The sequence below is a fragment of the Ostrea edulis genome, chromosome 6, assembly GCF_947568905.1.
Source record: "Ostrea edulis chromosome 6, xbOstEdul1.1, whole genome shotgun sequence".
Taxonomy (NCBI): Eukaryota; Metazoa; Mollusca; class Bivalvia; order Ostreida; family Ostreidae; genus Ostrea; species Ostrea edulis.
The window spans coordinates 13,235,370-13,259,736 of NC_079169.1; the positions used below are offsets into that span (position 1 = coordinate 13,235,370).

The following is a 24,367-nucleotide window of genomic DNA, read 5'->3' on the forward strand; positions in this document are numbered from 1 at the left end:
TAACCCAGATCCCCACGGGACTACAGAATGACATCGTCGGAACCCACGGTCGGTCGTACTTCTTTTAAGTCCTGTGGGACACAACGCCGATATTTTCCCTGCAAGATGTTTTATCGGCTTCTATGTACAAGGAAGGGAAGATTTTGACAAGTTACAAAGCTTTCAGCGGGATGCTTTACAACTTCTTTGTCAGCTTGTTTTGAAATTAATTTTATTCGTAATATAAACATACCTAACCACTTATCTCTTTCCCCCTTCATCTGGTCCACTTTCGTGACTATTGACTCGTTGAGTTTGCATACCCGATTTAATTTATTCGTACAGCAGACAAATGATGCGTCTGTTGGGTGAAAGTTGAGGCACTCTAGAGCATAGTTGTACTGTTCAAGTGAAGGTTTTTGACGACACTGACGCTTAAAGTTTTGAGAATACTTACGGCGATTCCCATTGGTCCTCAATAGGTCACGTAAGGTCATGCTATTTAATGAATTACTCGAAAATATCGGCGTTGTGTCCCACGGGAGGTAGAGGAAGTGCGACCGACCGTGCGTTTCCGACGATGACAGAATGTCGGAAATAGTAAAGTTATTCTTAAATTTTCTTTAAAAACTTAGTGTAAATAATCACACGTTTTGACGCTTTTCATTTTAGCATTTTGTTTTCCTGGAGTGTTATTTGTCAATATATATGGAATGGAGTTGTATAAAATCAATTCCTAGGCATTTCTCGTCGCCATATAGATCTGACGCTTCAACTTAACAATACTAGCTTTGGAAGTGAAATGGCCGTGTATTTCATCAATAGATATATCTTCAAAATATTAAGATATTAAGATGTCTTTGGCCAGTAGTTTTCAATATTTTGAACATTATCGTTCGATTATTTGTTACACAAGTTAGCCTTAACGTGTACCGGTACTGTATGCATTTGTAAGAAATATATTCGAAGGATTGCACCACGTTTTCAGTAGTAATGGGCTGTATAATCCGAGATTCCTCTGACTCTTACCCCCGCTTTTATATTTGACATGTGCGGGGGAGAGTCAGAGCGGACTCCATATTGAAAAGTGGGAATTCAGCGACACCAGCTGGTGTCGCTGCTTTACCTACCTCTTACAACTTTATTTCGCGGACCCATCTTCCAAGACGCGAGGATTCAGTTATCGGAAGATTATTCTACAAATACATCATGATTAATACGATGCTATCGCCGTTTAAACGATGGAATTTTGTGTTTACATGTGCTGACGTCATGCGCAAAGAAATCAAATGGCGAGGCGGCGACCTAATTCAAGTGATGCTCCATTTGTCGGTGTTAGGGCCGTTTAAACGGCGATAGCATCGTATTAATCATGATCTATTTATAGATTTATCTTCCGTTAACTGAATTCTCACGTCTTGGAAGATAGATCCGCGAAATAAAGTTGTAAGAGGTAGGTAAAGCAGCGACACCAGCTGGTGTCGCTGAATTCCCACTTTTCAATATGGAGTCCGCTCTGACTCTCCCCCGCACATGTCAAATATAAAAGCGGGGGTAAGAGTCAGAGGAATCTCGGATTATGGGCTGTAGAAAACCACGAAAATCCCACCTCTTATTGGCGGGGTTTATCTACCTCCTGTAGGAAATCATATTAGTCTGAATGACTAAAGTAAAATAAAAACGTCCCACGTTAGTGGAATGTTATCAGGAGCTTGTACGCCGCCTAAACACTATATTGGAAAAGATCGCAATATTCCATTATCTATAGAATATATTGTTCCATTCATATCGTTGCAGGCAAACCAGATTGGCCCGAATGGTAAGTGTTTGTTGTTATCTATCACTACTATTCTTTCGTCCAATTTCAAACCTAAGAGTATAACCATGTTCATTTTCCATAAAATCCATCTGTAGCATCCACAGTTTTATTAGCAAGAAATCTAAAATCCATCTGTATTATCCACAGTTTTATTAGCAAGAAATCTAAAATCCATCGGTATTATCCACAGTTTTATTAGCAAGAAATCTAAAATCCATCTGTATTATCCACAGTTTTATTAGCAAGAAATCTAAAATCCATCTGTAGTATCCACAGTTTTATTAGCAAGAAATCTAAAATCCATCTGTATTATCCACAGTTTTATTAGCAAGAAATCTAAAATCCATCTGTATTATCCACAGTTTTATTAGCAAGAAATCTAAAATCCATCTGTATTATCCACAGTTTTATTAGCAAGAAATCTAAAATCCATCTGTATTATCCACAGTTTTTTATTAGCAAGAAATCTAAAATCCATCTGTATTATCCACAGTTTTATTAGCATGAAATCTAAAATCCATCTGTAGTATCCACAGTTTTTTATTAGCAAGAAATCTAAAATCCATCTGTATTATCCACAGTTTTTTATTAGCAAGAAATCTAAAATCCATCTGTATTATCCACAGTTTTATTAGCAAGAAATCTAAAATCCATCTGTAGTATCCACAGTTTTATTAGCAAGAAATCTAAAATCCATCTGTATTATCCACAGTTTTATTAGCAAGAAATCTAAAATCCATCTGTATTATCCACAGTTTTATTAGCAAGAAATCTAAAATCCATCTGTATTATCCACAGTTTTATTAGCAAGAAATCTAAAATCCATCGGTATTATCCACAGTTTTATTAGCAAGAAATCTAAAATCCATCTGTATTATCCACAGTTTTATTAGCAAGAAATCTACGCATATTTTACATGTACTTGTATTTCTCAAATATAGACAACCCTTTAATCTTGAAAATGTATAGTTATGAGAAAAGCAAGTGAAAGTGCGTAAAGTGAATAAAAGAAATAGATATCAAAGTATGTTTCTAGCATGGATTATAATATGTAAACATTTAATCAATAAGTAGTAATATCTTAGCATGGATTATAATATGTAAACATTTAATCAATAAGTAGTAATATCTTAGCATGGATTATAATATGTAAACATTTAATCAATAAGTAGTAATATCTTAGCATGGATTATAATATGTAAACATTTAATCAATAAGTAGTAATATCTTAGCATGGATTATAATATGTAAACATTTAATCAATAAGTAGTAATATCTTAGCATGGATTATAATATGTAAACATTTAATCAATAAGTAGTAATATCTTAGCATGGATTATAATATGTAAACATTTAATCAATAAATAGTAATATCTTAGTATGGATTATAATATGTAAGCATTTAATCAATAAATAGTAATATCTTAGCATGGATTATAATATGTAAACATTTAATCAATAAATAGTAATATCTTAGTATGGATTATAATATGTAAACATTTAATCAATAAATAGTAATATCTTAGCATGGATTATAATATGTAAACATTTAATCAATAAGTAGTAATATCTTAGTATGGATTATAATATGTAAACATTTAATCAATAAGTAGTAATATCTTAGTATGGATTATAATATGTAAGCATTTAATCAATAAATAGTAATATCTTAGCATGGATTATAATATGTAAACATTTAATCAATAAATAGTAATATCATAGTATGGATTATAATATGTAAACATTTAATCAATAAATAGAAATATCTTAGTATCTGGAAATTCATCACTACATATTGAGATTTGTATCATCATGTGACCGAAGGCTCGATTACAAACACAATTCGAAGTTTGACAAAAGCATAGCGCTCAATAACATAGCAGTAAAAATTTGAATTCGTACTCTACATCGTCATAATGGCTGACTTCCTTAAGTGTGAACTTCATAACGAGTTTACCTGTGCGCGCGCGTGAGAGAGAGAGAGAGAGAGAGAGGGAGGGGGAGTTACATGAACCATGACTTGAATATCATACAATAATCATCATGGTCATCAAATTGTAGTTGCTGCTAACCAGACTGTCAGGATGGTGGGGAATGTGGCATACCATAACTTCTTATCCAAACATGGCACTGATACAATCACGATATGCCCGAGGAATAAAATGTTTCTCCATACTATAGGAGTGTATAGACCATGGATCAAAATATTGTTTGATCAAATAGTAGATGTGGCTTTGGTTGTAATATACAACCGACCAGAGGCGGCTGGTAAGTACGTACCTTCATAACTGTATGTAAGTAGGGAGTACAGTGTTTTCAATTATTTCATTGTCTTTCTTTATCACTAAAAATGGAATCTCTCTCTCTCTCTCTCTCTCTCTGTATATATATATATATATATATATATATATATATATATATACATGTATATATATTCGAAAATGAGGCTGACCTACCTGAAGACAAAGTATAATGTTTGTAAGGTCAGCTTCGTTATGGAACAAACTTCATCGTGAGCGTGAATAGAGTCTATTAGTCTATTGAAAGAAGGGCCTCTCTCTCTTTCTCTGTCAATATATATACATGTGTATATGTAGAGAGAAAGAAAGAGAGAGAGAGAGAGAGAGAGAGAGAGAGAGAGAGAGAGAGAGAGAGAGAGAGAGAGAGAGAGAGAGTTTTCAATTATGACGCATACGCTGATCCCGGAATTTGTGAAGGGGGGGGGGGGTGTCCAGCACTTGATCTTTTAGCCCACCCAATTTACACCTTTGTTTGTGTACATAATATCATGGGGAAATCTTGAGACAGTCTATGCATGAAAATTGTTAATTTATTACTTGTTTCCCAAGTTCTAGTCATTGTTATCGCTATACTCAGATCTGATTTTAAATATTAAAAACAAAAAACCCAATTGGCCAGGGGTCTGGGGGCCCAGAAACTCTGCGGTAATTGGTGCATTCTGAGCAATTCCTGACACTTCTTTTTCACTTTTAAAGTGTCTGCTTCTTAAACAAAATTGTTATGTTACATATACTTCTTAAGAATTCTTAAGTGATACTTGTATCTGACGAAAATATCGTAAATAGATGTCAGTGTTTCGTCTTATTCATCGTAGAATTAAATGATATACTGGTGTTGATAAATTTGAATGATGTAATTACATGCAAGTATCCACCTTTCATATCATTTCGACTCAAAGTCTCGTTAGAATGGAATAACTGAAATGCCATATAATTGATTTCCATCACTTGCGTCCGACAAGGCAAGAACTTGACTTTGTTTGTAGCACAATTTGTAGAACATTTTCTACCATCTGAAAGCTTTGGTTTCGTTCCGTTTGGTAGGGAACAGATTGCATGACGTGCAGATACAGGTTGAAGATGATGAATCTTGGAGACCTTGTGGATTTTACAGAGGACCGGGTGAAAATCATCAAATCATATTTATTCTCTGCGATGAACCTGTGCGAGGAAACATCTTGATGATGATGATACAGTCCACGCCAAATGTTACAGAATATCTCCACATTTGTGAGATTGAAGTCTTTGAGAGAATATAGACTCATCGGACTTTTGTTGATAATCATTGATTGCTGATTAGGGGTGATAAGGATTTTTACAATTCAGCATGTGTATCGCCGTACATCCATTCTAAAGACCAATTCCAAGAAAAAGTCAGAAAGATCTGAATCATAATGAGGATATCAAATTCATTAGCATACAGAGTTAGAGATTGTGTTCTACTTGGCTTTGAACTGCCAACGGTACATAATACGCCTGTGAAAAGGTAATATAGGGTGTTTTTCTTACAACATGATTTGTAGAACTTGGTTTCAAGTAGTATCAGCAATCATCAGGGTGTGGCATACTTTCTTTGCATCGTAAAAACAAGATAAATCATGTACTCTATGTAATATTTTCACTGGCATAAGATGTATGTGTACCAAGTTTGATGGTCCTTGCCCCCAACGAATCAGTCTGTATCCTTCTACTACGACCTTGACCTTTGATCTTAAGAAACAATAGGCATCCTCCACTTGGCATAAAGTTTATGTGTACAAAGTTTGACGGTCCTAGTCCTAACAGTTAGGTCTGTATCCTGCCTACAAGGTTTTCCTACTAAGTGATACTGCGACCTTTGACCTCTGATCTTGAAAAACAATAGGCATCTTCCTCTCTTCATGGTGATCAAATGTACCAAGTTGTAAAATCCTGGAGCTTACGGTTCGGTCTGTATCCTGCCCATAAGGTCCGGACAGACGGACAACGCCATACCATAATACGTCCCATCTTCGACGGGCGTATAAAAATTAAAAGATACATTATAGACAGGCAGAATAAATACCATAATTATACATACAGCGTAACTGTACTGCTATAACGCTTTTTGCTTTTTGGTGTTTTTCGTTAAACATCTTCATTTACTCCTTTTGATCTGCTGTGTGATCGGCGATCAGACAATTATATCAATCTAAGTAAAATTAGATCCTTTATTCCGTCATGTGATCGAATTTTAATGAGATGGACATTTATAAATAATGGCTTCTGTGTGAGATTTACTTCACTGAAATAATAAGAGACCCATCGCTCACCTGGGTCACTTTGATCCTTCTCTTATTCAGCTATTGTGTTTTTTTTAAAGATTTTTTTTTCTCAATATTTATTTCCATGAAAACTATTGACCCCATACTGTGGTCCTAAAGGGTTGTGACGATGGTGAAGATTTATAGAGCAGACAGTCCAGTAGGGTCCTGCGACGCTAGGTTTGTTGCGGCGGGTTGGTTGTGGCATAACGGGACTTGAATTTATACAACATGGGATGCCTCAATACAAATATGACGAACATGACTTTCTGTTAAATTCTGGAGAATGGCTCGTTTCCTGTATACAGGTACATGTGGATTATGCATTTTGATGCTACCCTTTAAAAGAATTTGTTTTAATCATTAAATTCCCCATACAAACATTTGATCTCCAATTGTGGCCCCACTCTACCCTCCCCGAATTGAACAAAACTTGAATTTGAACTATATGAAAATGTTTGCATATTGATATGACTAATTATGACCCTACCTTGTTGAGATGAAATTTTGTAAATATGTTTCCCTATACATGTATATACTTACAGTATGTAAAACTTTGAGCCCTTATTTTGGCTCCTACGTACCCCCGGGGTCATGCTTTGAACACTCGTAAACCTAATTTATGTATTAAAAAAATAAAATAGATAAAAGCTTTCATGTACATGTATCAAAATTTTAACTTTTTTGGCCCATTTGCTCTAAAAAAGATTTTTAAATGACTCCTTTCAATTTTTTCTTTTCTTGATTATCTCCCCTTTTTAAGGGACATGGCCCCTCATTTAAACAAATTAGAATCCTCTTTACCTGAGGATGATTTGTGTCAAGTTTAGTTGTAATTGGCGCTATGGTTCTGGAAAAAAAATGAAAATATTAAAAGTTTACGGACAGACATACGGATACCGGACAAAATGCGATCAGAAAAGCTCATCTGAGCTGAAAGATTTTTCAGCTCAAGTGAAGTAAGGAAACAACATTTAAGGTTGAATATTTTATAAAAAAAAAAATATACGCTATATATTCAGTACATTGGACATTTAAAACACACAAGAAATGGGGGGAGGGGGGGGGGGTTCCTGTGGACACAAGCACCTGTGTTCTGTAACCAGAATTATGATTTTTGTGTGATTCGACCATTTCTGTAATACCACCTTCACACTCACGGATTTTCTTACGAGTCCTTACAGATCTCCGACTCGTAGTCAATCGCAAGCATTCGTAAATCACTCGTTGGTATCCGTTAATAACTCGTCACAACTCGCACACACTCGTAAGGATCCGTGAAAGTAGGGGCAATTTTTTGACATGTCAAATTTTTTTTTACGATTGTCCACGGATTTCATTTTCCGTAAATAACCCGTAAATAACTTGTAACAATCCGTAAGTATCGTAAACTGGTCGCAAGAACACGTAAACTGCTCGTAAGAATCCGTAAAACACTCGTAAAAAGGTTTTTTTTTTTGTTTTTGTTTTTTACGAATCTTTGCGGTTAGTTAACGATATGTTACGAGTTGTTTACGGATTATTACGAATGCCTAAGTGATATTTACGATTTCATTCACGTCGGGTTACAATCGCTTTACGGATTGTTCAGAGTCATTACGAGCACTTTACAGACACGATTACTTTACGAGTCATACTTAAACTTTACGATTAAGGAAAGGTATAAAAGACGCAAAATCTGACAGTTTCTTTCAGTTGTTATCAAGACATCAAAGAAGTTACACATCTTGCATACAATATACATACATGCTGTTGCAAGTAATGTCAGTTGTCGAATGATGATACAAAGCCAATTGCGAACATTTTTGAGTCAAAAACGTAAACAATCGTAACTAACTCCTAACTATTCGTAACAGCACGTTATCAACACGTTAACAGGTCGTGATTACACGTAAAAACTAAGCGAAATCGTAAATTACCGTAATATACTCGTAACAATCCCTAAAAAGCTCGTAAAATACCGTAAATTGCTCGTATTTATCCGTGTTCACTCGGACCAAATCGTAAATGTGTGCCGTAAATGCATCGCAAGAACTCGTAATAAACCGTAAATGGCCCGTAAATAATCTTAAAATGTTCTTAAACATGCAGCTCTTTTAAAAAGTGTCTAAATCGTAACAACCTGTGTATTTTTACGGATTTGTGGAATACGTAAGGATCCGTAAGAAAAACCCGTGAGTGTGAAGGTACCATAAGGTAGGATTTGTTGTCTTTTTTCCCTTTGCTTTCAGTTCTTTCAATTGTGCAAGTCTAAAAATGTGCATAACTTTTGGAACTTCAAATAAAACAGCTACCTGTCAGTTCTATATATACATGTGTTATTTGTATGATGTTTGGCGAATGTCGTTAACCTTATGTTGTGTACATTCAAAAAGATGCGTCCTGCATTACACATGCCAGTTAGTACATCAACCAAATTTCCATGAAGTATTGATAACTATGTTCAATCACATTTTTATTTAAGAAATAAATTTCACATTTGAAAATGCCTGAGGGTATGATTTCTGACGCTTCACGCCGGACTACTTTACTTCACGCCGGACTACTTTACTTCACGCCGGACTACTTTACTTCACACCGCGCGTTATTGCTGCCGTATGAAGCTTTGTAGTGCATACCCTCATGCATATTCATCAATGAAGTTTATTTCTTATTTATATACGTTGTATTCTCATTTCCCCCCAGTATTCCCAGTCGTTAGAATAAACGTGTTATATTTATTAAGATTCATACGCTCATTGTTTACAACGGTAGAAGTATTCATGAGAAAATGGCTGTCATTACAATTTGTAGATATCAAAAGCGAAATATCGATATTGATATTATTTTGTCTTTGAAAACTATTTTATGTACATGACACACATATTTTTAATGCAAAGCACAATTAAAGAGAAATATTTTATTTTTGATGAATCAAGAAATGCGATCGTGAAGGTTTCTGAATGCTTTGCTTTGCATTGTATTTGTTACATTTAATGGAAACTTCTTGTCCTTGTAAAATAGTTTTGAGATATTTTGTTTCTAATAATTCTACATGTAATGTTTTAATGTAATATGTCAAAGATATTTTCTACAGTTGGTTCCGGATTGACCTCGATATTGATCAGCTGAAACCAGTAAATTAAAATGTGAAAAATTGTAGGAAATAATTGTAATGTAGGAAAAAATGTAGATAAACATTGTTAGATAATCCATTACCCCTAATACATATTGCAGCACTTATCTAAAAGGGGCTGACAAGTGACTCAAGTTTTGCACACACACAATTTTTTTTTTAAAATTGTGAATTTGAAACGAAATGTAGCGGAGGTTGATAAACATGAAAAATAAAACAAGCCGATTGTTATACAATGTTTTTCAACCCAATGTCAAAATTTAAGGCGATTCTCACTTCTAAATGCAGAGCATGTGGCGAAGGACCACCTTGCGTATAATGGTTGGAATTGGGATCCAGAGGAAGAACGAATTCTTCGTCTGGACCAGTTATTGAAGGAACTGTCGGAAAATCCGAATGTCCTGAGTGTTTTTGTCTGCTATGCGTTATGGACGAGTCACACAGACAACTTTGGTAGCCAGAGAATTCTGGTATGCCGTCCAGAAACACTAATTCACACAGAAAACTTTCTAAGCGGTTTTGGGATATGTTAAATTACGTTCTCATTTATACAAAATAAATTTATCGAGCTTTAATTTTTACATGTTTGATTCATTAGATTTAATTATCAACGTTTCGATTAACCTGCACAAGAAAAATGACTACCCTGAATTTTTCAATCTTACAAAAACGTTAAAGTAATGCAGGTAACACAGATAACATCCTGTGTATTTGGGATGGTATACATAAGCTAGCTTGCAGGGTTCCCTCGGGCTCGGGGCATTACACCTGTTTAAAATTAGCTCCGCCCCGCACTTAACTTACCTGAGAAAAACCGACTCGTTGAAAACCTCAGCCTAAAAGTTAAATATGTCATTAGGTTTGACGCGGCAATGGCAACAGCGGGCCTCGAACTCTCGACCTCTCCGCTACGAAACGAACGCTCTATCACTGAGCTACCGAGACCTGTCCAACCCAATGTCACATACCTTAACATATCCATATCACGCGCCCTAACATTGCCATATCAAACCTTAACATAGCGATATCACACAACTTGACATGGCGATATTACACACATGAACATGGGAGTATCACGCACCTTAACATGGCAATATTACACATCCTGATATGACGATCTCACAAACTTTAACATGGTGATATCACACACCTTTACATAACCATATGACACACTTTAACATAGCAATATCACATATTTTAACATAACCATATCACACACCTTAACATAGCAATATCACACACCTTAACATAGCAATATCACACACCTTTACATAACCATATGACACACTTTAACATAACCATATCACACACCTTAACATAGCAATATCACACACCTTAACATAGCAATATCACACACCTTTATATAACCATATGACACACCTTAACATAGCAATATCACATATTTTAACATAAAGATATCACACACCTTTAACATAGCAATATCACATACCTTGACGTTGTGATATCACGCACCTTAACATGATATCACGCACCTTAACATGATATCAGGCACCTTAACATGATATCACGCACCTTAACATGACCATATCACACACATCAACATGGCAAAATCAAACTTCAACATGCCATATCAAACAACTTAACATGACTATATCACACACCTTAACATAGCGATATCACAAACTTTAACATAGCGATATCACAAACTTTTAACATAGCGATACCACACACTTTAACATAGCGATACCCACACTTTAACATGGCAATATCACAAATTTTAACACTGCAATATCATGCACCTTCACTTCGAAATATCACACACCTCAACATGATATCACACACCTCAACATAGCCAAATCACACACATAAACATGGTTATATCACACACCTCAACATGGCCATATCACACACATCAACATGGTTATATCACACACCTCAATATCCCTATACCACACACATCAACATGGTTATATCACACACCTCAACATGGCCATATTACACACATAAACAGGGTTATATCACACACCTCAATATGGCTATATCACACACATAAATATGGTTATATCACACACATAAACATGGTTATATCACACACCTCAACATGGTTATATCACACACCTCAATATGGTTATATCACACACATAAACATGGTTATATCACACTTTAACATGGCCATATCACACAAATTAACATGGCCATATCACACACCTCAAGATGGCCACATCACACACTTTAACATATCCATATAACATACCTTAATATAGCGATATCACGCACGTTCACATAGCCATATCACACACCTTACCATGGTCATATTAAAAACCTTAACATAGCCAAATCACGGACCTTCACATGGCCATTCACACATCTTAACATAGCGTTATCACACACCTTAAGATGGAAATATCACAAACCTTAACATGGCCAAATCAAACTTCTTAACATGGAAAAAGCACACATCTTAACATGGCCATATCACACACCTTACCATGGCCATATCACACACCTTAATATGGTGGTATCACAGACTTTGAAATGGCCATGTCACACACACCTTAAAATGGCCATATCACAATACTTAATATAAACATGTCACACACCTTAACATGGGAATATTACACACCTTAACACGGCCATATTAGAAGATATCACACACTTTAACATGGGCATATCACACACCTTATCATGACCATACCATGCACCTTATCATGGCCTTATCACGCACCTAAATATTGTCGTATCACAAACCTTCACATGGCCATATCACACACCTTATCATGGAAATATCACACACCTCAACATGGAAATATCATATGCCTTTACATAGTCCTATCACACACCCTTACATGGCCATATTACATACATGTATGTACCCACCTTAACATAACCATATCACACACCTTAACATGGTGGTATCACACATCTTAACATGATCATATCACAATACTTAATATAACCATGCCAAACACCTTAACATGGAAATATTACACACCTTAACATGATCATATCATAAGATATCACACACCTTAACATGATTATATCACACACCTTAACATGATCATATCACACACCTTAACATGATCATATCACAAGATATCACACACCTTAACATGATCATATCACACACCTTAACATGATCATATCACAAGATATCACACACCTTAACATGATCATATCACACACCTTAACATGATCATATCACACACCTTAACATGATCATATCACACACCTTAACATGGTCATATCACACACCTTAACATGATCATATCACACACCTTAACATAATCATATCACACACCTTAACATGATCATATCACACACCTTAACATGGTCATATCACACACCTTAACATGATCATATCACACACCTTAACATGATCATATCACACACCTTAACATGATCATATCACACACCTTAACATGGGAATATTACACACCTTAACATGACCATACCATGCACCTTATCATGGCCATATCACGCACCTAAATATTGTCGTATCACAAACCTTCACATGGCCATATCACACACCTTATCATGATCATATCACACACCTTAACATGATCATATCACACACCTTAACATGATCATATCACACACCTTAACATGATCATATCACACACCTTAACATGATCACATCACACACCTTAACATGATCATATCACACCTCATGGCCACAGTCAGGGTTGGGTCCGTCCCGGTCAATTCTCCCCTAGTGGTCAATTGTGATTTAAACTGTCCATTTTCCTATTTTTGTACATTTTTTGCAAAGATAAAGATAAATTAAGTCTTTTCATTATATGGATCATTTGTTGATTAATATTTTTAATTAGATAATCAAATGTAATTTCATAAGTTTAATATATTTGGTTTGCTGAAACTGACCGAAATATCTTCAGTACCTACCAGAGGGGTACAGTTCTATAGCATAGCTTGACAATTGGAGACAGACCTCTTAATACATGTACCTGGGCAGATTAAGAATAAACAGTAGCTGGACATTACCTGAGCACAGGAAGCAGAGTTGACAGGTATTAATTAACATACTTTGGGACCAGGGATGACCTGTGTGCATGTTATTGTTATGAAAACATCACCAACCCACCCCTCAAATGTTTATTCAACAGTTAAAATGAAGATTGATGAAACGATACTGATAGGTAGTTCTTGTTAAATTAAGGAATTTGAACAGAAACTTTTACATCTCCCCAATTCAACAGTCATTTGTACATTATTCATTTAATATTATGACTTATAAGTATATTATAAACTGATAGTGCATGTTATGAATTACAGGTACCATAATGGTCACTTAAACATTTAAAATACAGACTATAATGACCAAATAATTTTCAATAGACCAGTATTGACCACCAGCCCGGTCAATACTCATATTGACCACTTTTTTGCCAACCCTACATGGCCATATCACGCATCTAAATATTGTCGTATCACAGACCTTAACATGGCCATATCACAGACCTTAGATGGCCATATCACACACATAATATCATGGAAATATCACACACCTTAACATGGCCATATCATACACTTAACATGGCCATATCACACACCTTAACATGGCCATATCACACACTTAACATGGCCATATCACACACTTAACATGGCCATATCACACACCTTAACATGGCCATATCACACAACTTAACATGGCCATATCACACACATAACATGGCGATATCACACACTTAACATGGCCATATCACACACCTTAACATGGTCATATCACACACCTTAACATGGCCATATCACACACTTAACATGGCCATATCACACACCTTAATATGGCCATATCACACACCTTAATATGGCCATATCACACACCCTAACATGGCCATATCACACACCTTAATATGGCCATATCGAACACCTTAATATGGCCATATCACACACCTTTATATGGCCATATCACACACCTTTATATGGCCATATCACACACCTTAACATGGTCATACAATGATTTTTTAGATCCATTTTAGGTCTGAATATAGTCCCTTTCCCCTCCCAAAAATTACCAATTTTCCCCCCCAATTTAACTTACACTTTTCCCAATAATAAAAACTGGTGAAAAACATATTTGTTTAAAAATAAGTTCAATTTGAATATAGTTTATGTACAACATGACAAAGATGCATCAATTTTAAATTAGATGATTTAGAAAGAATAGTTGAAAATTTTAAGAGTTTAAAGAAAAGAAAGTTAAATATGTAAAATAAAAGAAGAATGACATCAATTTGTGTTTGATTTCTTGTTTGATATGATATATTTAGCATGTTTACAATAATGTCTACGTTTTTCCTATTTTATCAAATGTTGACAATTTTTCCCAATTTGAAAGATGTTGAAAAATCACCGTCATATCACAACTTAATTAACATGATAGTATCACACACCTTAACATCATAATATCACACACCTTCACAAGACGGTATCACACACCTTAACATGACGGTATCACACACCTAAACATGACGGTATCACACACCTAAACATGACGGTATCACACACCTTAACATGACGGTATCACACACCTTAACATGACAGAATCACACACCTTAACATGACGGTATCACACACCTTAACATGATGGTATCACACACCTTAACATGACGGTATCACACACCTTAACATGATAGTATCACACACCTTAACATGATAGTATCACACACCTTAACATCATAATATCACACACCTTCACATGACGGTATCACACACCTTAACATGACGATATCACACACTTCAATATGGCTATATCAGATATTCTAATGTTTGATCTTCCTTTCCCATTAAAAAGTCTCTGACTCCTGTTATTATGCCTTAGAAGTACGAATGACCTTAAATCAGAATATGTTTTACATTGTATATATCTTTTTCATTTTTTTCAAACCCATTTGTGCGCTGTGAATGGCACTTCATGACAATGAAATTCTCACTTTATTTAAAATATCTTACTTTAAAGAACTTGAAGCATTTTCAAGAAGTACAAGATCTTTTTAAGAACTTCCAGAAAAATTAAATAGAACCGAGAATAATACTAGAATTATCAATTAATCAAAGATGAAATCAGTGCAATGAAAATATACACATAAATATATCAATTCATTGATGTTGTAAGGAATCGAATTAGCACTCGTAAATTGCACACAGACTAGCATTTACACGTGCTTACATGATAATTCACTGCACAAAATTATGAGTGACAGTGATATCGCAACTAACGGTGTATTGACGGTCAGTCCAAGTCGGGAAATCATGGCACCTGACAAAGCAGTTGGAGACGGACGATAACCTGTTTATTCAGGCGACTCGTGTGGCATTGTGAAATTATGAAACGAGTTTCTCAATTGACAGTGCCACTGTGCGCTATATATAAAGGAGGTCGCGCAACAGACAAGGACATTACAAATCTGAACTATACCACTACTGCTGCTGCTAAATTACACGTACCAAGATGAGTGATACGCAAGTTATGAGTCCCGACAGCAAGACCTCGGACAAGCAATTATACTATCTGATGGACAGCGAGCGACGTTTTAAAAAAGCCTGCGAGCAGATTGTTCACCTCAACGAAAGGATGGGTGACTTGCAGTTCAGGTACAACCAGGCCTGGGTGGAAAACCATCGTTCCTTCAGGTACAGCATAAGGCTGCGACTTGCCGTTTTAGAGGGTCTCATCAACATGTACTACGACTATGCTCACATGAAAGCCTACACTATTGCAGGCCTGCGGCGTGAAATGTTTGGAGAAAATGTACAAATCATCACCAGCGACACATCGGACTCCGAAGGGGAAGACTGAACAGTCGTACAATTGAATATATACATGTATTCTTCACAACAGAAACGTTTTTCTCTAAAAAAAATACTACACAGAAATTGCATTTTCAATGTTATTTATTTCATCTATTCCATTAGACTATCATAATGTAAAACAGAGTCTCTTTTTTGTGTAACTTCATGTCTGTCTATATAGTTTTCCGCACACCGTTTATATACTTCATCCAAACACACTATGCCATTCCTCCACATGAACTATGCCATTCCTCCACATGAACTATGCCATTCCTCCACATGAACTATGCTATTGGCTGTCCTTTAGCTATGTTAATGTCTGTTTTTGTCACATTTACATCTAATTTCTCCAAGAATTCCTCCTGTTTCATCGCATGCATTGTGTAAAGATCTGAGGAGAAGCTTAAGGTAAATAACATGATAGATAACAAAAAATCGTACCAGTGATAAAGACTGAGGGATATTCTATCAATGATAATGACTGTGGGATATTCTATCAGTGATAGTGACTGTGGGATATTCTATCAGTGATAATGACTGTGGGATATTCTATCAGTGATAGTGACTGTGGGATATTCTATCAGTGATAATGACTGTGGGATATTCTATCAGTGATAATGACTGTGGGATATTCTATCAGTGATAGTGACTGTGGGATATTCTATCAGTGATAGTGACTGTGGGATATTCTATCAGTGATAGTGACTGTGGGATATTCTTTACACCAGTGATAGTGACTGTGGGATATTCTTTACACCAGTGATAGTGACTGTGGGATATTCTATCAGTGATAGTGACTGTGGGATATTTTATCAGTGATAGTGACTGTGGGATATTCTATCAATGATAATGACTGTGGGATATTCTATCAGTGATAGTGACTATGGGATATTCTATCAGTGATAGTGACTGTGGGATATTCTATCAGTGATAGTGACTGTGGGATATTCTATCAGTGATAATGACTGTGGGATATTCTATCAGTGATAGTGACTGTGGGATATTCTATCAATGATAATGACTGTGGGATATTCTTTACACCAGTGATAGTGACTGTGGGATATTCTATCAGTGATAGTGACTGTGGGATATTCTATCAGTGATAGTGACTGTGGGATTTTCTATCAATGATAGTGACTGTGGGATATTCTATCAGTGATAGTGACTGTGGGATATTCTATCAGTGATAGTGACTGTGGGATATTCTTTACATCAGTGATAGTGACTGTGGGATATTCTATCAGTGATAGTGACAGTGGGATATTCTATCAGTGATAATGACTGTGGGACATTCTATCAGTGATAGTGACTGTGTGATATTCTATCAGTGATAGTGACTGTGGGATATTCTTTACATCAGTGATAGTGACTGTGGGATATTCTATCAGTGATAGTGACTGTGGGATATTCTATCAGTGATAATGACTGTGGGATATTCTATCAGTGATAGTGACTGTGGGATATTCTATCAGTGATAGTGACTGTGGGATATTCTATCAGTGATAGTGACTGTGGGATATTCTATCAGTGATAGTGACTGTGGGATATTCTTTACATCAGTGATAGTGACTGTGGGATATTCTATCAGTGATAGTGACTGTGGGATATTCTATCAGTGATAGTGACTGTGGGATATTCTTTACACCAGTGATAGTGACTGTGGGATATTCTTTACACCAGTGATAGTGACTGTGGGATATTCTATCAGTGATAGTGACTGTGGGATATTCTATCAGTGATAGTGACTGTGGGATATTCTATCAATGATAATGACTGTGGGATATTCTATCAGTGATAGTGACTATGGGATATTCTATCAGTGATAGTGACTGTGGGATATTCTATCAGTGATAGTGACTGTGGGATATTCTATCAGTGATAATGACTGTGGGATATTCTATCAGTGATAGTGACTGTGGGATATTCTATCAATGATAATGACTGTGGGATATTCTTTACACCAGTGATAGTGACTGTGGGATATTCTATCAGTGATAGTGACTGTGGGATATTCTATCAGTGATAGTGACTGTGGGATTTTCTATCAATGATAGTGACTGTGGGATATTCTATCAGTGATAGTGACTGTGGGATATTCTATCAGTGATAGTGACTGTGGGATATTCTTTACATCAGTGATAGTGACTGTGGGATATTCTATCAGTGATAGTGACTGTGGGATATTCTATCAGTGATAATGACTGTGGGACATTCTATCAGTGATAGTGACTGTGTGATATTCTATCAGTGATAGTGACTGTGGGATATTCTTTACATCAGTGATAGTGACTGTGGGATATTCTATCAGTGATAGTGACTGTGGGATATTCTATCAGTGATAATGACTGTGGGATATTCTATCAGTGATAGTGACTGTGGGATATTCTATCAGTGATAGTGACTGTGGGATATTCTATCAGTGATAGTGACTGTGGGATATTCTATCAGTGATAGTGACTGTGGGATATTCTATCAGTGATAGTGACTGTGGGATATTCTATCAGTGATAGTGACTGTGGGATATTCTATCAGTGATAATGACTGTGGGATATTCTATCAGTGATAGTGACTGTGGGATATTCTATCAGTGATAGTGACTGTGGAATATTCTATCAGTGATAGTGACTGTGGGATATTCTATCAGTGATAGTGACTGTGGGATATTCTATCAGTGATAGTGACTGTGGGATATTCTATCAGTGATAGTGACTGTGGGATATTCTATCAGTGATAATGACTGTGGGATATTCTATCAGTGATAGTGACTGTGGGATATTCTATCAGTGATAGTGACTGTGGGATATTCTTTACATCAGTGATAGTGACTGTGTGATATTCTATCAGTGATAATGACTGTGGGATATTCTATCAGTGATAATGACTGTGGGATATTCTATCAGTGATAGTGACTGTGTGATATTCTATCAGTGATAATGACTGTGGGATATTCTATCAGTGATAATGACTGTGGGACATTCTATCAGTGATAGTGACTGTGGGATATTCTATCAGTGATAGTGACTGTGGGATATTCTTTACACCAGTGATAATGACTTAATCCATTAAACACTCAGCAATGTGTTTGTTTTTGCGAGTCTTTTCTTGTGACACCTCCATCAACAAGACAATGAAGACATCTTTACAAACAATGGGTGAAACAATAACCCGTGGTTGATGACGATGTCAAAGAGGTAATGTTTTTAGTCCTGTTCATATATGTATGTTTCTGTACGTAGAAATTCGGACATAAAGAACATTTATTTTATGAGACGTAATGTTAAAAAACCTGTTTACATGCTTGAAAGTAGGCCTACATTTCACATGATACTTTTCATTGAGTAGCAACTGTTGGACTCATTAGATTCACAAATAGAGGCCGTATAGGCATGTACCGCTACCACCCATAATCCAGTGTTCGAAATTAACCATAGACCGAGTCTATGTCAAATGACACTGGTCTATGCCAATTGTAATTAAGATGGACCAAATTGTCTATGCCAGTTTCTAGATTTAGAGCAATAAAGTTATCCCAAAGGACCTTGCATGGTCAGCCGACGTCTGATAAATGTTATGAGGAAAGGAGGATATTGAAATGGAAATAAAATATGCTTTCTAAGTATATTTGAAATAAATGAAAATGTTTTGAATTTGTGTGGGTTTTTTTTTCTCAATGTTATGGTCTATGCCAATTTGAAGAGGTCTATGTTATCTTGTTTTGGCATAGACCAGTGGTCTGAACACTGCATAATCAATATCGACTGTGAGATTAGTGCAGTCATGCTTTTCATCTATGATTCGAGTATGATATGCACTCGACGAATGCAGGACAACTCGCCCTCAAGACAATTCGCCCCCTTCTCTTGAGACAACTCGCCCCCAATATTATATATAAATATATTATCACATTTTATTTTTATTTTGTGTGTGTGTGTTATTTACACTTTTAACCCTATAAAGATACGTCTTTTTATTTCATACTTTAACACGAATGGTAAATTCTAATAGAATTATACACAGATTTAATTACTGCATTTCAGAAAGTTATATTTTTCATAAATCAATTGGCAAGGAAAATTATATTTACTGATCTTCAGGTAATTGATTACATGTCTCCAATACTGAGAAAATTTTGGGGTTTTTTTTTGGGGGGGGGGGGGAGAGTGTGAGTGGGTTTTTTTTTATCGATATAGTATACATAAGTGTAAAGGTAAAGCATGAATATTCTGATACATGTAATTATATTTTAATACGTTTCTCACCTAATTCCCGTTAAAAAATAATAAAATTCCCATTTTAGAAATTTTATAACGGCTTTGCTTTACCGATTCTTTTTACCCAGGGTGATTCTTTTAACGTGGCGATTTCAAAGAGTAAAGAACTCTGATGATGAGTACCTCATAACGTTTGAAGTAAATTTATAACAGCTTGGGGGAAATCAAACAATTAGATTTAACAAGAGACGCAGATTATTGATAATTATACATCAGCTGTAGACCAAGCTCATATTCTCCCTATACCAAACACTAACTTGTTTAATATGTATGATATGAAGGGGACGAGTTGTCCCGAAGAGGGGGCGAGTTGTCTTGAGGGCGAGTTGCCCTGATACCCACACCATCACTATGTTGAAAGACAAAAATAATATATGTGTATGCATTTCAGTACAAATAAATAGATTAAAGCTGGTAGGAAATGAATACTGAAAATGCATCATTATTTTCTCAAGAAGGCAAGAGGAAGCATCTGGAAACCAACCGTAAAAGCTGAGATAAGGAGATGGACCCAACTTGGAGGAAATTAGAGAGGGCATAAGACAGGGAGCAGTGGAGGAAACTAGTCCTTGCCCTATGTATCTCCAGGCGCAACAAGGACTCGCTGGGTATCATTATTGTCACACATGATTAAACATTGTCTGTTACACTTATTTACTGTACAAATCACAGGCACTTGTTTCTGTAAATGACTTATGACCTCTGTATACTAAAAACAACACAAGGTACCTAGCTTCAAGTGACACAGAATGGCACCCCCTGAGAATGTCAGCATGTTGAGCCTCCAGGGAATATGCGATGCAAATGTATTTACTACCGTTGTATTGTACAATCATTCAACCCAACAACCATGTATGACATGACTGCATTCATTGCTTTTTATCGCCGAAAACTGCAACAAAAAATGGATTTTCCGTTTTATACCACGAAGTGCTATGTACTGATACCGCGCAGAATACGTGGGCGATTTTGACTGGCTAGCACGCTCTTCTAAAATTACGTTTGGAATTCTTTAAAGTTATTTATAGAAAGATAGAGCATCATAGATGAATTAAAAATAACAGGCAAAAGGATGATTTTAATGGTGACCATTAATCACAATTGATCTTATTTCATATAATTTAGTTACTAACATTAAGGGGGAAATGCTACAAAAAATAAAGGGGACTCCATTCCCCCATATTTTTTCCCACAGACACCTGATAACTATATATAACCCCCCCCCCTTCTGATTTTTTTGCGGTGACAATTCCTCTAAAATGTTTGGATTCTTTGTCTCTCTCAACCCAATTTCGATTGATGTAGTCGTTTCACGCTTTTCACAAGATTTAGAGATTGTGGACTGGTATAATAGAATATACTTATTATAAACAGTATAAGGTAAGTATAAGGCTTACAAAAAAGCATGTTTGTAAACGATTACATAAATCGAAATTAGGGTGGAATAGAAGGGGAATCCACACATTTCGGAGAAATAATCGCCGCCCCAAAAAAATCAGAAGGGGGGAGGGTGTCCATACTTCAGATGCCTGTGAATTTTTCCATATCGGCACAGATCCGTAATATTAGGGATGCGGGGGAGGGGGTTCGCCGGAGAAGTTGGAAGTTGCACATGGCTTGTTTAAATTTCCTGACAGACAATGATAAAAATATAATAGTCATGATATTCAGAACCTTAATTAGTGTGTACATGGGTGGGGGGGGGGGGGGGGGGGGGGTTGGGGGTTGGGGGGGGGGGGTGTTATAGTGTTCGTCATTGCTGTCTCAATTTTTTCCCCTCAGACTGGGAGGGGGGGAGTCATTCTTTGCTCCAGGGCTTCAATTCATAACTTTCAAGCTTACATGCATTGGTATCTTCTCATTCACTACTACATAGTACTATAAAAAATAGTGGAGGGGCCATTCTCGCAATATATCTTTGAACATTTGCATGCATGAAAATAACAGTTAATGTTCATCGTCAATTAAAAGGGTTGGCCAGACGCCTCCGAAAAACATTGATATGTGCCTGCAGCGTTCTTGGTACTTATGGTGGGTTTCATAAAACTTCAATCTAACAACAGGTACTTGTCACATCAATACATACCACAAAGTCAATAACACATCAGTCGGTTAAAAAGCTCTACAGAGCTTGTGTTTGACATGTTGAATGTATATAGTGCCGACTTTAAATAAAATTTACTTTACTTTACATCACTAAAAAACTTTCCTTGCTCTATTTGGCATACTTCCAAATAATCTTTTATCTGTATTTTCTTTGACTTTCCATAGATCTGCATGAAACATGCAATTGGCAGAACTATTTCTCATACTAGTTAACGAAGTTGTATTTACAGCAAGTCATAATTTCATTATTATCTTCATCAGAAATGATTCCGACACGAAAATATTTTTAAATCTCCACTCGGGAAGTCTTAGATTCTATCTTCTGATGACATGTAAATTCCCGAAACGTACGAACAGCTTTGGTTTTTTTGAGTAACTAAAAATAGCGTACAGCATCTTCAATTCAAAATTTTTATTTTGTTAACAAAGCAATATGTTCAAGATCTTTTGGTAATAAACATCGTATCAATTTATTGTGATAATTAAACAATGAGGCTTTATTTTTCAACACAACGAATATACAATTTTCATTTTGTGCGGTATCAGTACATAGCACTTCGTGGTATAAAACGGAAAATCCATGTTTTGTTGCAGTTTTCGGCGATAAGAGGCAACGAATGCAGTCATGTCATACATGGTTTTTAGGTTGAATGATTGTACAATACAACGGTAGTAAATACATTTGCATCGCATATTCCCTGGAAGATCAAAAGGCCGACATTCTCAGGGGGTGCCATTCTGTGTCATTTGAAGCTAGGTACCTTGTGTTGTTATTAGTATACAAAGGTCATAAGTCATTTACAGAAACAAGTGCCTGTGGTACAAATGACTGGGCTGGGACTGAATCTATTTAAGATTAGACCTAGAGGTTCATTTAGCTGGAAATGTGAACTCATAATTGGTCCTAGAACTTAAACTAGAGCAATGAATCGATGTCTTACGGAAGCAACATTTCAAAGCAACAGTAACTCTTTTGACGCGCTTACGCAATACACATTTAACCCGAATTTACTCGATAATCATGTGGACGATAAAAAAGGATACAAATTCCAAAAGCAAACAGTGTAAATCCCCCAGCATATCTCCGATTGTACCACAGGTTTTTCTTGTGCTTGAGAGTTCTTACAGAGTTCAGATAATCTAATTTGTTCACCAAATGTCTGTGAAAATCTTTCGTAGCTTCCTCCGTTTTGTTGTAAGTTTGCATCAGCATACGGTTATACTCTTCATCTGGAATTTTTGTTGCTGATGGGACGTTTCTGAAATAAGGCTCTGGTGGCAATCCGTCTCCCCTACTTATACCAAAACGGGACGGGTTGTATCGCCTCGCCATGATGATACAGATCCACTAAGGTCATGAATTTTTATCGGCTATCTTATAGGGAATATCAAACCCGATGTTTGGCACAAACAATAAAGAAAATCACTATCAAAAAGAACCATTTTTTCAAAAACTCTCAATTTCTTTGTTTCAGATAGCTAAGCTCAAATATATCGACGTTTATGATAGTTAGAATCATTCAAATTTGATTAAGTTGCATTTATCATATAAGCGATAAATTTTTATGTAATGGCAAGGTTCAAACGTTTCACTGACCAAATAAGGCGTCTGTGTAACTTCGATGTAAATATTATTGATTGACTGTGACAAAGAAAAAAGTGAAAAACACTGAAGTTAATGAATCCGACTAGTTAATCCCGTTTTATAATTTCCAAGGAAAGAT

General features: G+C 36.0%; 1 protein-coding gene across 1 annotated transcript; it reads right to left on the reverse strand.

Moving 5' to 3' along the window:
- Nucleotides 1-16,350: 16,350 nt before the first annotated feature.
- LOC125646231 (uncharacterized) lies at nt 16,351-24,083 on the reverse strand. The gene is made up of 2 exons (XM_048872430.2): nt 23,688-24,083; nt 16,351-16,657 (listed from the first exon to the last, which is right to left on the reverse strand). Exons 1-2 carry the CDS (start codon nt 23,974-23,976, stop codon nt 16,551-16,553), a joined length of 396 nt encoding a protein of 131 aa, XP_048728387.1. The 5' UTR covers nt 23,977-24,083; the 3' UTR covers nt 16,351-16,550.
- Between the last annotated feature and the right edge of the window lie 284 nt (nt 24,084-24,367).

Coding starts and splice junctions, on each gene's coding strand:
- LOC125646231 (XM_048872430.2), bottom strand. CDS start 23,976: ATGGCGAGGCGATACAACCCGTCCCGTTTTGGTATAAGTAGGGGAGAC. Junction 16,658..23,687: donor ACTGTTTGCTTTTGGAATTT/GTATCCTTTTTT, acceptor GCTTCTCCTCAG/ATCTTTACACAATGCATGCG.